General features: G+C 42.4%; 1 protein-coding gene across 1 annotated transcript in view; it reads left to right on the top strand.

The window, feature by feature from the left end:
- LOC149462147 (uncharacterized) overlaps positions 1-15,800 on the top strand; it is a 65,252-nt gene that overhangs the window by 25,384 nt on the left and 24,068 nt on the right. The window contains exon 2 of the mRNA XM_089677365.1: positions 1,780-1,970. Coding sequence (XP_089533491.1) covers positions 1,780-1,970 — 191 coding nt within the window. The remainder of the gene's footprint in view (positions 1-1,779; positions 1,971-15,800) is intronic.

A 15,800-nucleotide genomic window follows, 5' to 3' on the forward strand; every position in this document is an offset into this window, starting at 1 on the left:
GAGTCTCTACAGTATTTCACAGGAAAGAAGCAACAATGCTTAAAAAAAAAAAAAAAACCCTTGCTTTTCCTTATTTAGGACTTTTATCTCCCCCTAATCTGGACTCATTTCTACGGTCTGTTAGACCTGGTCATGAAACGATAAAGTGCAGTGTACTGTACTGCCATGCTGTCTGGAGATATTCTGGGGAAAGTGAAAGAAATGTGTTACATGGATGAACGCTTTCCATTTTTTGTTCATTGTTCGGTTTATTCGGCAGTAGCTGGCGATGAGGCTCTATAATGTTGTAGATCACAGGGGCTCTGCTCAGGAATGGAATTACTGCTGTGTCTCTTGCAGGGGGCCACATTTGCATTGCGACGTGTACATGGAGGGATCTGGTACTGAAAACGGAACTTAGGTTCATTTTAACACTCCCTCTTTCTTATGCAGATTTGCTGGAATTTTTTTTTTTTTCCAAAAAACTTTTTATTGAGAAAAGAGGCACAATGATAACATATACAGGTTACATTCAGATCATGGATAGTATCAGCAAATGCAAGTATCCCCTGTCGGGATATACATCTGAAGTATTGTCATGGAAATTTTGTATTTTTGGTTGAACTTTAAATGTGTCATATATGAGTGTTATTCATATGTCTCTCGTGTGGCTTAATTAAAGCTCTGAAGGCTGCAATTGGGCCATGCGCATGTACAATGTATGTATTACAGTACTCGGCTCGGTAATGGATGAGATGGCAGATCTGCACTTATAGACCGGCAAGTATGCCACCACGGCATTCGATGCGAATGCCGCCGGCGGTAGGCCGCGGGCCTGTATCCACATATCAGCAGCATAGTACCACATGGACTTCGCACCACAAGGCGCCAAGCAGTGTGAATTCCGTGTGTAGGCTCATGTATATCTTACAAGCCATTACCAACCTGAAACTGTATCTGGATGGATGTGTTTTAATAAAGATCGTATCGGGCCCATTCAGATACAGACTGGCACTGTTTAATCTAGGGGATGCTTGTACAGAGAATTTACATACCACTAGGAGCTAATAGGATAGGAAGTTTGCTCTCCTCAGAGAGTTCATGGGGGGAGGGGAGGACTGGTGATAGATAATAGGAAAGGCTACGCTCCAATCGGAATGTACATCCTGTGTATAGGCACTCCCCATTGTATTGTTCTGCGGGAGGGGATTGACCTGACTCATGTGGGGGGCGTGTGTGTGTGTGTAATAAAACCAGGGGCTGAGTCTGAAACCAGCCTCTTTGTGAATTCCAACAGCAACCTGAGAGTGTCGTTTGATTATTCCCAGGTAACTGGAGCTCCATTTCCCCACAATTCTGAGATAGCTAAACCAGTTGGAGGCGCAGGAATCGTGGAGCTAAGCTGCAGTCGTGGTAAGCGACTTTCGCACAGCTTTATGGGGGATTGCTGTGCATCCAACTGCGAGTACTCACGGTAAGGAGAAATTCGTTAAAAGCGAATTTCCAAGACAGTATACATGGTTTCATCACATAACAATGCTGAAAACAATAATAAACGAAAAACAAAATCCAAAGAAAAACAGACAGGAAAGATGATGTGAACATAACAATTGGGTACATGAATTAGCAAATCATCATATAGTCCCTTTAATTACAGAATTCAATACACGGTGGAAGGGTGGTTCATTTTTTTTTTAATTAAAAATATTTCTAGCAATTTTAAATTTTTTTTATATGTTTGGCCCCACCCCTTGATGCCATTCTGACCTAGGACAGGATGATGTGTATCTGTTCCTGCAGCCTTCTTGGATACTTACCGGTACATCAATTTCTAAAGAGGATGCAAGGACGGCATACAGAGTGGTCCAGCCCAGGGGAGAGGGCCAGCCAGCTGAAAAGGATCAAGATGGCAGCATGGGACTTGCTGTATGGCACCCGAACAGTGGATTGGGAATGGGAATGGGATGGAATGGAACGGGACAACTGTTAAGGTATGTGTTTTGAAGAGAATGCAACACTACAGGTAAAATGGAAAATTATGATTGGGGTGGAGGAGATAAGTATTGCTGTAGCCTCCCTGACGGTATTCCCGAGTGTAGCTCGGGGTAAAGTTTCAGTACCAAAAGCGGTAACCCCGAGCTACACTCGGCTTACCATGCAGCACTGCTCAGGGATCTGTTCTTCACTTACCTTGTCCTGCGCTCCCGCGATGTCCCTCCTGCGGTGTCCCTGGCAATGTAATCCGGCGGATGCTGGCATCTGTCATCTGGTTTCCGTCCCCTGCAAGCGTCGGGACGTACGGGGGACGGAACGGCGGGAAATTTGAAAATGACAAAAAGTGACATTCACTAAATTCACTAAAATCTCATAGTATAACATTACTGTATCAAACCATTTCACATACATTTTGTCCCGAGTGCTTTGTCTGGCGCCCTGCCGGCATTTTTACTGTTCTTTCTGCCTGGAAACTGAGAAACATCCATGGCATCCAAAAAGCGTCCCTTTAGGTCAAAATCGGTTTTAGACCGGCTAGAGAACAGCGATAGTAAATCAGAACCACTTGCAGAATTGAGTGATAATGATTCGTGGGGGAAATTCGTCTTCAGACATTGAAAACGATTCTGTGACTTTGCTCAGCGATGTGCGAACTTGGCGATATATTTCAGATTTCAGTGTTTTTGGTTTGATTATATTATTGAATTAATTTTATTATTATTTTTTATGATTATTTATTAAATTATAATTTATGATTTCGTGTTTAAAATTTTATCATACTCGGGATGTTTACTAGACTCTTGTTCGGACAGATTTCAGTGAGTTATTCCTAAAATTTATAGGCCTACAATAAAAAAAATACATATTTCCATGCAAAAAAATGTACCGCTTTGAGCACAGAAATATGGACATAATCAGACCACTAGGGAGGTTAAAGCAGTGTTAACCCCCCCCCCCCCATAAATATTTAATATATTGCAACTTACTGATCCTTAAATGTGGGGGCTGCATTAATTTTCTTTATTTTTTCAAGCTCTTTTCCCTGTATATTAATCTGGTGATCCTTCAAGTAACACACTTCCTGTCTTAGGTTGTCCGCATTCCACTGGAGGAGACAGAAATATACAGTGAGGAGCTGAGCAGGAGGCATGTCAGCAGGAGGCAGATAAACACCATACACTGATCTTCCCAGATAAAGGGGTATGTCTGCAGGAGGCAGAGAAACAGCAGCACACTGGTCTTCCCAGTTAAGGGGGTATGTCAGCAGGAGGCAGAGAAACAGCAGCACACTGGTCTTCCCAGTTAAGGGGGTATGTCAGCAGGAGGCAGAGAAACAGCAGCCCACTAGTCTTCCCAGTTAAGGGGGTATGTCAGCAGGAGGCAGAGAAACAGCAGGACACTGATCTCCATAGTGAGGGCCAAAATTGTAGCATTTCAAATATATCTCAATATATTTGGGAAGAATATTTTTAAAATCTATTTCAAATATATTTTTCTTCCATGTAGGAAGGCAAGCTATATTTGCATGCAAATCACCCTAGGCAACACCCACATGTGATGTTTAACCTCCATGATAGAAAATACTGAAATCCAATGAATGAAAGGGGTGGGCCAGAAGCAGTAAGTCTGGGGAGGAATGGGCTAGCTGATGTTGGACGCCTTTCATCCTGGTGCCTGTGCAGTTCTTGGCTGTATTCACCACCTTGACAACTTGTGGTTGGCTACAAAGTTGCAATGCTGCAGTATGATCACTAGAGGTAAAGCCCCCTTCAAGCCCGCGTGCTACAAACTCACAATGCGCTTGCGGTGAGAGAACATGCGTTCCTGCAACTCTGAGTGTGAATGGGGCCTAATAGGAGACTGGGGAAATGCTCCTTCCTGCCTGCAGCAAAGTGATGACATCATTCTGCTAACTTACACCTCATCAGCCATGGCACAACCATGCAATTGGAGCTGAAAAACAGCTTAATAGCGGAAAAAGCTACAATTTTTCTGAACCGGTATACTGGGATGTACGGGAGAAGCTTGTTATTGTATGTTGGTATCCCCTCTGATGATGTGCTTGGGCACGAAAGGCCTCAGGAGGAACCGACAGAGCATGACGTCATAACCCGCCCGAAGCCACGAGGTAGTCTGGCGGCCATTTTTAATAAGGGTTAGTATCACTGCTGCACTCTCTGCATTGTTAAAACAGTCACTGAAGCATTATGCTACCCTGTATTTATCTTCATTTTGAGAATAAACTTTTCAAATCTACTACACTATGGGCACCTGTTTTTTGGCTCCTTTTTGGAGCTAAATCAACTTGCAGGATACCTGTAGTTCTGATCCACCACCACCAGAGGGAGGGAGCCCTGGATCCAGGCTGAGCACACTACCATCCTTAAGGGGACCTCTGGACCTAGCAATACATCTTTCCAGGCAGAACGATCCATAGATGGAATTTCATCATCTTCGCCTACCATAAGGATTCCAGTGGATATTGTTTATATGCGCATTATCCATGCGCGTCTGGTGAGTGCGCATTTTTACCATCGGTACCTGCTTTTATTGGCTATCCTGGGATCTGGATATATTAGTGGATCACCTTTAATACTATATATCTACCACGGACTATTTCCTTTGTATTTTCAGCGCTGCACCTTGTTTATGTTGTTATTGTATGTGCTTTCTTTTCCCCAACTTATATGCATTTGATATTCCTTTTCTTTTTTTGTATTTTAACCTCTTGCCGTCCGCCTACTGTTTATAAAAGGCAGGGCGGTGGAAGTTCAGGGGTGGGTTGCCGTTCATAAACGGCACCTGCCTTTTCTAGCTGTGCGCGCTCCCTGGGAGCGCGCAGCACCGCAATCCGATGCCCTCCGGACACAGTGAAACACCGATCGTCGGATGGGACCTCTGTACGAGGTCCTGATCATGTGATCACTGATTGGCGAATCAGTGATCACATGCAAAGTAGTAAGCAAGATGTCACTTGAGACATCATTGCTTACTACGTGTGAAATCTGTGAATGATCACAGAGGTCACATGGTACAAGGCTATTCACAACAGCCTTGTACCATGTGACAAGCTGTGACCAATCACAGCTCACTCAGTACTTCTCAATGACTGCAAGAATGCAGACAGAGAGAAAGAGAAATGATTGCTTTTACATCCTATATGGGTGTAAAAGCAATCAGTGTAAAAAAAAAAAAAAAAAAAAAAAAAAAAAATCTTCATCACCCCCCACAAGTAGTACAGTGTCACCATGGTGACACTTTACTGCTAGGGTGAAAGTATGTAAAAAAATAAAAATAAAAATACAAAATAATAATATAAAAAAAAATAAAAATGTAAAAAAAAATGTTTAAAAATTATAATTTTTGGTTATAAACGAATTTGGATTTTTTTTTTTTACTAAAAAAATAACGGAATAAATTTTGGCCAAGATTTATGATGAAATATTATTTATTTGCAAAATTTTATAAAAAAAAACACTTTTTTTCAAACTTTTTGGACTTTTCATTTACATAGTAAAAAAATAAAAATCCCAGTGGTGAATAAATACCACCAAAATAAAGCTTTATCTGTCTCAAAAAAATGGTAAAAAATTCATATGGGTACAGTATTGCATGATCGCGCAATTGTCATTCAAAGTGTGATAGCGCTGAAAGCTGAAAATTGCCCTGGTCAGGAAGGGGGTAAAGGAAAAAAAATCCAATAAAAGATATAATAAAAAAAAAGTATACTGTTGCGGAATATTTTAAGAATTTAACTTGCAGGCTTGCAAAGTCACTTCCCTTGAAGCGTAGATCTTGAACTTAAATGAAACAAAGGTATTTCCAAGTTGCACAAAGAGATCTGCCACATGTTAGGTGAATGACACGGTAAACAAAAAAATCTTCGACAGTGACACATACAAGAGCCTTCGCTGTCATAAAAGAACAAGAGTCTTAGAAATGGCTGAGATTAGAGCTGACCTAAACACAATGTTCACCCTGAGTCTGCTACTTCAGGCTCTGTTCTCAGTAGATAGGGATTCTGGGTCATCCAATCTTGCTTCTGTCATTCAGTGTTAAAAGTAATTATTTATAGGTAAATGTTGCTGTGTACGGTCCATGTACTGTATCTATCTGTGTAGGTATGTTGCTGAGAATCTCTTTTAAAGCTTCCCTACAAGCCCACAAAGGCTTGATAGAAAGTCAATATAGCTGCTGATATGCTAAGTCAACAACTAATAACTTAAAGCCGCATTTTACCTTTCAACAAAATTAAAACCGTAATGCAGGACAACAAAATATTTAAAGGAGAATGTGTAGGCGGAAAATTCCTGAAAGAGTTGCTTTTTCTCAAAAGTATGCAGGTCCAAAACTCAACGAATACCGGAACCAGAAGGCTGTCCAATATCAGAACTAATGTTGTGCTTGATGTTCGCGAATACACGAACGGTAAGGACATTTGGCTGGATGTTCACCTGCGGCATCCCACTATGCACTGTGCTCTGACAGTGCTTTGTGATTGGCCAAGGCATAGTGCTTTGGCCAATCACAGTGCATGATAATGTCACAAGGGGGTGGGGTCACCCGGTTGACATCAGGTGGCCCTATGGTATGGTCAGGACATTTGGCGGGCTGTTCACCCTCAGAACCCCACAAAGCACTGTGCTCTGACAGTGCATTGTGATTGGCCAAGTGCTGTGTGTGTGCTTCACTGTAAGCACACTGCTTTGCATGGCCTACCAAAGCCATGCATAGCAGTGTGAAGGAGCTGACAGGGGAGAGATCTGTATTGTTTACTTTCAGTTCTCTCCTCTGTCTGTAATGCTCCTCGATCACTAGGTGGAGGCGAGCAATCAGCAGTCAGGACCCGGTGATTGACAGCCAAGGCCGCGGGTAGGGCACACGCGACTCGTGTGCACCCCCTAACTCAGAAATGCAAAATCACACACACACATATATATATATATATATATATATATACACATATTGCATGTTGAAATGTTTTTGTATTACAAAATATATGAAAAATATTTTTAAAAATACATTTGAAATATACTGTATGTCTTTAAAAATACAAATCTACATTTTTGAAATGCATTTACAAATATATGTAAAAATTTATGTTAAAATGACTTTTTTATATGTTAAAAAAATCTAAAGAACATAGTCTTAAAAAATATATTTTTACAAATATATTTTTAAAAATATATATTTATTGAAATATATTTTGAAATATGTTGAATATGGAAAATATTGTAGTATTTCAAATATATTTTTCTTCCATGTGGGATAGTCCACCCAGGGCCATGGGTAAGGGGGTACCACCAGTCCTCCTGTATGGGGCACACGCCAGCAAGGGGGTCCAGGCAGCTGGGTGAATTTGATATGGGCAGGGAGGGTGGTCAGCACGGTTTGGGGGCAATTACTGGAACTGATCCCCTGTATGGCTTTCCCTTCAGCAACTGAAAGCCAGCTTCTTCTCCCTCCCACTGGCTTTCAGCTGCTGCAGAGGGAACCATACAGGGGATCGGTTCCAGTAATTCCCCCAGCTGCACTCACCATCCTCCCTGTGAGCCATATGCTTCCCCATGCTTTCAAGGTCCAACCTGTGTGCCCTCACCCCCGCAGTGCTGCAGCTTCCCACTGGCAGTTCCAATCACAATAGGATCCTTCAGGATGGAGAGTAAGGGAAAGGTCTGGTAAGCATGTTACATTTACCATACATTTCCTTTCCTGAATGAACACAATGAGTGATCAGTACCAATCACTCGCTGTGTTCATTCATAACTGAAGCATAGTAAACTGTTGGGATTTTTTTGCGGGGGGCGGGCTGGGAGGTTTTCTTATTTGTCTCCTTTTTGGACTGGAAGATTTTTGACAGATATAGGTAGTTGATCCTCTCCATCTTGACCAGTGTAAGTTTTTCTTTTTTAAATTTCTTAGTGTAGTCTTGGAATTCCTTACTGTCAGGTTCCACTTGAACAACCAACAAGAGCCAATCATCAGGATGGCACTTCTTCTGATCAGCCTTGGAACTGGCTGTATGGGGCCCTGTGGTTTCTAATAACAGCCTTGACTCCACCCGATACTAGAAAAATTGTTTGGGATTTAGATACACTTTACATAGTGATCGTTTGCATCTGCTTGTATTTTATGGAATGGGAAAGTATTATCTGCCCAAACTGGAACAGAAAAACTTTAAAGAGTCAGTAAAAAGTTACTGTTCAACATTTTTATTCCTTTCTTCACCAAAGCACAGATGACACATTTATTGCTGAGTCGCGCTGCTTTTTGAAATGCCGCCCACTGTTCTCTGCGTTTACAACCCTACATCATTATGTGTCACCGGCCAACTCTGATTTACCGCTTTCCATTCTAGCTTCTAAATCATTAATAAACAGGTTAAATAGGATGGAGAACAAAGAACAGGTGCGGGTACAGATGAAATGGCTTCTAGGAAAATTCCAAAATCTTTATGATGCACAGAAATATACCGTTTGTTGAACGAAAGTAACTCAAAGGGATAGTAGACAAGAGTAGCAGTCAAAAATATGTCAGGAAAAAAATAACATCACTTAAAGTGTAAGTAAACCTGAACTTCTATTATTTGCTCCCTTTAAAGTGTTACTGAGCCCACAACAGTAAAATCAGTCTGTAGATGCAGTAATGCATGCGTGTTATACTCCCTGTGGAACCTAAGGGGTTAATCCTCCGCGTTGTGTAAAAACGCTGTTTGATCCTGGTTGCTCGGATCCTCCCCTTCTACTGTCCCCAATCCATCTGCTGATAGTACATAAACTCTGAGGCAAGCTGCACGTGCTCAGGTTAGTGTGTATTGCTAGAGAGTTTTTTTTTTTTACATATGATCAGCACAGGGCCAATCAGAGGGTCTAGACAGAGGGTCATGCAGCCTCATAGGGCAATCAGGGGAGAATGCAAACTCCTCCTACAAACTTTAACCAGTGCTTTGCAGGACACTGATAGAGGTCACAAGACTGCTATATACTGCTGATGAGAAAAGGTATTTAGCAGTTTATATTTACTAAAATAACTGCACTTCCATGTTGTGTGTACTGTGGGAGAGTGGATATAGTGAATGCAGGGTCCGGGGAGACCAGATATAGTGAATGCAGGGTCCGGGGAGACCAGATATAGTGAATGCAGGGTCCTGGGAGACCAGATATAGTGAATGCAGGGTCCGGGGAGACTGGATATAGTGAATACAGGGCCCTGGGAGACCAGATATAGTGAATGCGGGGTCCGGGGAGAGCAGATATAGTGAATGCAGGGTCCTGGGAGACCAGCTATAGTAAATGCAGGGTCCTGGGAGACCAGATATATTGAATGCAAGGTCCGGGGAGACCAGATATAGTGAATACAGGGTCCGGGGAAAGCAGATATAGTGAATGCAGGGTCCGGGGAGACCAGATATAGAGAATGCAGGGTCCAGGGAGACCAGATATAGTGAATGCAGGGTCTGGGGAGACCAGATATAGTGAATGCAGGGTCCAGGGAGACCGGATATAGTGAATGCAGGGTCCGGGGAGACCAGATATAGTGAATGCAGGGTCCAGGGAGACCGGATATAGTGAATGCAGGGTCCGGGGAGACCAGATATAGTGAATACAGAGTCCAAGGTTTAGTAACACTTTAATTCTATTAAATAAATAAAACATTTCAAAGCTGTATTTTATCCTGTGGACATTCTAGAGCAGGGGTGGGCAAACTTTTTGACTTGAGGGCCGCAATGGGTTCATATATTGGACCCGGGGGCCGGACCAAGAGTAGATGAATGATGTGTATGTGTCATCCATAGTAAGTATAGTAATATTCCCCCATAGTAAGCATAGTAATTAATCCCCCATATAGTAATTCATCCCCCATATAGTAATTCATCCCCCATAGTAATTCATCCCCCATACTAATTCATCCCCCATATAGTAATTCATCCCCCATAGTAATTCATCCCCCATATAGTAATTCATCCCCCATAGTAATTCATCCCCCATATAGTAATTCATCCCCCATATAGTAATTCATCCCCCATAGTAATTAATCCCCCATATAGTAATTCATCCCCCATAGTAATTCATCCCCCATATAGTAATTCATCCCCCATAGTAATTCATCCCCCATAGTAATTCATCCCCCATATAGTAATTAATCCCCCATAGTAATTCATCCCCCATATAGTAATTCATCCCCCATAGTAATTCATCCCCCATAGTAATTCACCCCCCATATAGTAATTCATCCCCCCTATAGTAATTCATCCCCCATATAGCAATTCATCCCCCATATAGTAATTCATCCCCCCTATAGTAATTCATCCCCCCTATAGTAATTCATCCCCCCTATAGTAATTCATCCCCCCTATAGTAATTAATCCCCCATATAGTAATTCATCCCCCATAGTAATTCATCCCCCATAGTAATTCATCCCCCATATAGTAATTAATCCCCTATAGTAATTGATCCCCCCTATAGTAATTCATCCCCCATAGTAATTCATCCCCCATAGTAATTCATCCCCCATATAGTAATTCATCCCCCATAGTAATTCATCCCCCATAGTAATTCATCCCCCATAGAAATTCATCCCCCATAGTAATTCATCCCCCATATAGTAATTTATCCCCCATAGTAATTCATCCCCCATATAGTAATTCACCCCCCCTATAGTAATTCATCCCCCATAGTAATTCATCCCCCGTAGTAATTCATCCCCCATAGTAATTCATCCCCCATATAGTAATTCATCCCCCATAGTAATTCATCCCCTATAGTAATTCATTCCCCATATAGTAATTCATCCCCCATAGTAATTCATCCCCTATAGTAATTCATCCCCCATAGTAATTCATCCCCCATATAGTAATTCATCCCCCATAGTAATTCATCCCCTATAGTAATTCATTCCCCATATTAATTCATCCCCCATATTAAGTCCCCAAGCCCCCCCTGTGTCAATTCACTTACCTTTGCTCCGCGCGTTCCTCTCGCAGTTCCGGTGTAGCATGAAAATCTGTCTCCTATGAGGATCTGTCCCCCTCGACGTATCTGCGCATGTGCCAGTTTCAGGCATTAGCAGCCGATCGGCGATCTCCGGCACATGCGCAGATACATCGAGGGGGACAGATCATCCTGACAGTATCACGCTCCGCGGGCCGGATTAAAAGGTCCGCCGGGCCGTAGTTTGCCCATTGCTGTTCTAGAGTCTAATTAGGCCTCTCTAGTTCTTATCTTGGACTACAGAACAATTACTGTCCATGTTGTGAAGATGAGTGAAGGGGGTGGGATTGAGTAGGGCAGGGTTGACACCATTTCTTCTGATTTCAGTCCAGTAACAGGCATGTTCATCTTTCTTTGTAGTTGCATTGCCTTTAACCTTTTGCTGCCGTCTCCTCTGGCCCTTTAAGAGATTCTGAATGAAGGGAGGTGGAATTCTTGGTATTGTGACCACTGTGATTGGCTGTCACAGCAGTAACATGATAGGGATCTCCTCCCACATGCTCCTCAATGTAAAGAGAAACCAGGGAGCTGTCGGCGACAGTGCAGTCAGAATGCTGGGAGCATGCAGTGAGGGTTAAAATAGTATTAAAATCCTCAGTTCATTGACCACCAATAAACAATTTTTTACAATTCTTAACCCAGCACTTGCAATTTAAAGCTTTCCATGCCGCTTGCTCTTGTTCTTTCAGTGCTGCTTCCCAGAACTTCCAGTCCTCACAGGAAAGAGTTAACATTGGACAGTGCTGCCTCCAGCATGTCTGCTTGGAGTAGTGAAGGGGGAAGGGGAGGAAGATACAGGGGAGTGCCTTGCCATTCAACAGAGTGGTGTGTTTCTGTTAATGCACACAGTGTACAGAGGCACAACTCTAGTCTCTATGTAGGCAGGTGCAGTTAGCCACTTAGCCACTAGGTTACTCTGTACAAGAATAGTGCCTGGTACAACAGATAGTGAAAGGAGGTGTTAGGGCCCTTTTAGGTAGAGCCCTCACTTGTAGATAAGAGAAGTCGGCTGTAGTCATTCTGTCCTTTTATGGAGGTGGGGTCAAGAGTGGGATGCAAAAGGCCTTTTAGGCTAGGCTGGAGATCCCTGTGTGAGGCTGCTTCCCTGGAGGGTTCACGGGAGAGATGTACCCAGCTAGGAGGTGTCTACAGAGTACACAGTCATGAGAGTACTGATAACCCTGGGCAGACACGAAACTGTGGGGCGATAGCTGTTGAGGTGCTGCTTTCACCTGCGACTACAGCGCATCATCCACTATATGTGATTGACTGTATCACTCTGGAATGTATGTCCCTGTGATGTGACTGTAGTACCACTCCCTAAACATTAAAGTTGCAGTAAATGTATTTATTGTGTGGACATTTCTTCTTCGAGATAAAAAGGTCTATGACTGGGAGTGTTGTAAGGAGGCGTATGGCAAGGAGCAGGGCACAAGAGGGTGTGTCCTTAGCAGGAGGGACAGTGTTCTAGCAGGGCTGGAATGGGGGTAGGGCCTTGTGCTTGGGCGCCAAAATTAGCCAACCACAAAGCCCCTCTTACACCTGCATACAAGGGTGGCTCCATGGGATGCTGCAAGAGAAATGGTCCAACCTGAAATAGAATACCTGCAGCAGCGGTCAGGGCACCAGTTTCAACAAGGAAATAGGAAAGGATTAACCCCCCTGGCGGTATTCCCGAGTGTAGCTTGGGGTAAATTTTCAGCACCAAAAGCGGTAACCCTGAGCTACACTTGGGAATACCCTGCAGCGTTGCTCCGGGATCTCTTCTTCACTTACCTTGTCCTGCGCTCCCGCAATGTCCCTCCCGCAGTGTCCCAGGCAATGTCCTCCGGCCGATGCCGGCATCCGTCTTCGGGTTCAGTTCCCTGCGACGGCAGGACGCATGGGGACAGAAACGGAGGGAAATTTAAAAATGTCAAAAACTGATATTCACTAAATACACTAAAATCACATAGTATAACATTACTGTATCAAACCATTTCACATACATTTTGTCCCGAGTGCTTTGTCCTGCGCCCTGCCTGCATTTTTACTGTTCTTTCTGCCTGGAAACTGAGAAACGTCCATGGCGTCCAAAAAGCGTCCCTTTAGGTCAAAAGCGGTTTTAGACCGGCTAGAGAACAGCGATAGTAAATCAAAACCACTTGCAGAATTGAGTGATAATGATTCGTGGGGGAAATTCCTCATCAGACACTGAAAACAATTTTGCAACTAAGCTCAGCGATGTGCGAACTTGGCGCTATATTTCAAATTTCAGTGTTTTTGGTTTGATTATATTATTGAATTAAATTTATTATTATTATATTATTATTTTTTATAATTATTTATTAAATTATAATTTATAATTTCGTGTTTCAAGTTTTATCATACCCGGGATGTTTACTTCTTGTAATCTTGTTCGGACAGATTTCAGTGAGTTATTTCTAAAAATTACAGCCTACAATAAAAAAAAAAGACATATTTCAATGCAAAAAAAGTACCGCTTTGAGCACAGAAATATGGACGTAATCAGACCGCTAGGGAAGGTAAAAGATGAAGAAGCTCCATACTAGGTAAATAAATCAGCTGCTGAAAGTATTTAAGAAACTGAGGATTTAATATGACTATAAGGTCTGCCTGCTCTGCTGCCCCACATGTGCGTTAACCCTTTGAGGACCAAGGGACATATTTGTCCCATGTTTTTAATTGCCTGTATCATCTGATTAAGAACTTAAAATACTTTTTTTTTTGGTTTGAGTCAAAATATTAGTTCTTATCAACAAATGGATCTAGTGTTTTGCCAATTATTTCATGAAATGGCTTAGTTACAGCAACTGAAGTGTACGAACTTTAAAAAAAAAAATTGATTCTTTTGGCATTCCGTAATCTTATGGTCCTCAAAGGGTTAAACAGTCAACAAGAGGTTTAAAGGGTTAAAACATGGAGAAATGTGCCTGTATTGGAGCTGGGCAGCCAGTCCTGGCTTGGTCTACAACTCGCGGTACATCGCCTGTGGTATTTCTACACTCTTGCTGCAGTATGTTTGAGATGCACATTAATCTACTGAAAAGAAATGGATCTCTGTTGAATTGATGTTAAAATAATTCTGTTTACCTTACCTTCGCTGTATCCAGTCTGGGCTCTGGGCACCCCTCTGTTCTCTGTATACATCACTCTACTTTGTTTCTATTGATTTTCTCTCCTCTTTGTTTTGGTTTCTTGGCTCCAACATAATAATTGGGAATGGAACAGAAAAAAAAAATATATATATATAGAAAAAAAAGGTTAAAGAAAGAAACATCTAGTTCGGTCAAACTAATAATCAACTCTGACTTCCACTGAAGGGTAAACAGCAATGCCTTGGAAATGTATATTATCTGGAATCCAGATCTAACGTAGCAATGCTTTATATTTCCGTAGCCTCCCTGGCGATATTCCCGAGTGTAGCTCGGGGTAAAGTTTCAGTACCACAAGCGGTAACACCGAGCTACACTCTTGAATACTATGCGGCGCTGCTCCGCGATCCCTCGATCACTTACCTTGTCCTGCGCTCCCGCGATGTCCCTCCTGCAGTGTTCCCTGCAATGTAATCCAGCGGATGCCGGCATCTGTCATCTGGGTTCCGTTCCCTGCGACGTCGGGACGTACGGGGGACGGAACGGCAGGAAATTTGAAAATGACAAAAAGTGACATTCACAAAAATCACATTCCTGTATCAAACCATTTCACATACATTTTGTCCCGAGTGCTTTGTCCTGTCCCCTGCCTGCATTTTTACTGTTCTTTCTACCTGGAAACTGAGAAACGTCCATGGCGTCCAAAAAGCGTCCCTTTAGGTCAAAATCGGTTTTAGACCAGCTAGAGAACAGCGATAGTAAATCAGAACCACTTGCACAATTGAGTGATAATGATTCGTGGGGGAAATTCGTCATCAGACACTGAAAACGATTTTGCGACTAAGATCAGCGATGTGTGAACTTGGCGCTCTATTTCAGATTTCAGTGTATTTGGTTTGATCATATTATTGAATTAAATTTATTATTATATTATTATTTTTTATGATTATTTATTAAAATTATAATTGATGATTTCGTGTTTCAAGTTTTATCATACCCGGGATGTTTACTAGACTCTTGTTCGGACAGATTTCAGTGAGTTATTCCAAAGAATTACAGCCTACAATATAAAACGCCAAATTTCCATGCAAAATAATGGTAACGCTTTCAGCACCAAAAATCTAAAATAATCATACCGCTAGGGAGGTTAAAGGGACAAAATATCCAAAATAGACGATTCTCATAGATGCCACCATGTTGAGTCACAAACTTGGTTCTTGATCTTGTTGGTTCAAGATTCCCAGCTAATTCCACATACAGCCCTGGCCAAATGTTTTGAGAATGACACAAATATTAATTTACCTGCAAGGAACACATGCAGTCATCACAGGCAAGGATATTGCTGCTAATAAGATTTCACCTAAATCAACCATTTATTGGATCAGCAAGAACTTCAAGCATAGAGGTTCAATTGTTGTGAAGAAGGCTTCAAGGCACCCAAGAAAGTCCAACAAGCGCCACTCCAGGACCATCCCCTAAAGTTGATTCAGCTGCGGGATTGGGGCACCACCGGTGCAGAGCTTGCTCAGGAATGGCAGCAGGCAGGTATGAGTGCATCTGCACATACAGTGAAGCGAAGACCTTTGGAGGATGGCCTGGTGTTAAGAAGGGCAGCAAAGAAGCCACTCCTCTCCAGGAAAAAACATCAGGGACAGACTGATATTCTACAAAAGGTACAGGGATTGGACTGCTGAAGACTGGGGTAAAGTCATTATTTCTGATGAATCCCCCTTCCAATTG

Source organism: Staurois parvus, unplaced genomic scaffold (genome assembly GCF_062004578.1).
Source record: "Staurois parvus isolate SC_StPar_1 unplaced genomic scaffold, SC_StPar_1.0 ptg000184l, whole genome shotgun sequence".
Classification (NCBI taxonomy): domain Eukaryota; kingdom Metazoa; phylum Chordata; class Amphibia; order Anura; family Ranidae; genus Staurois; species Staurois parvus.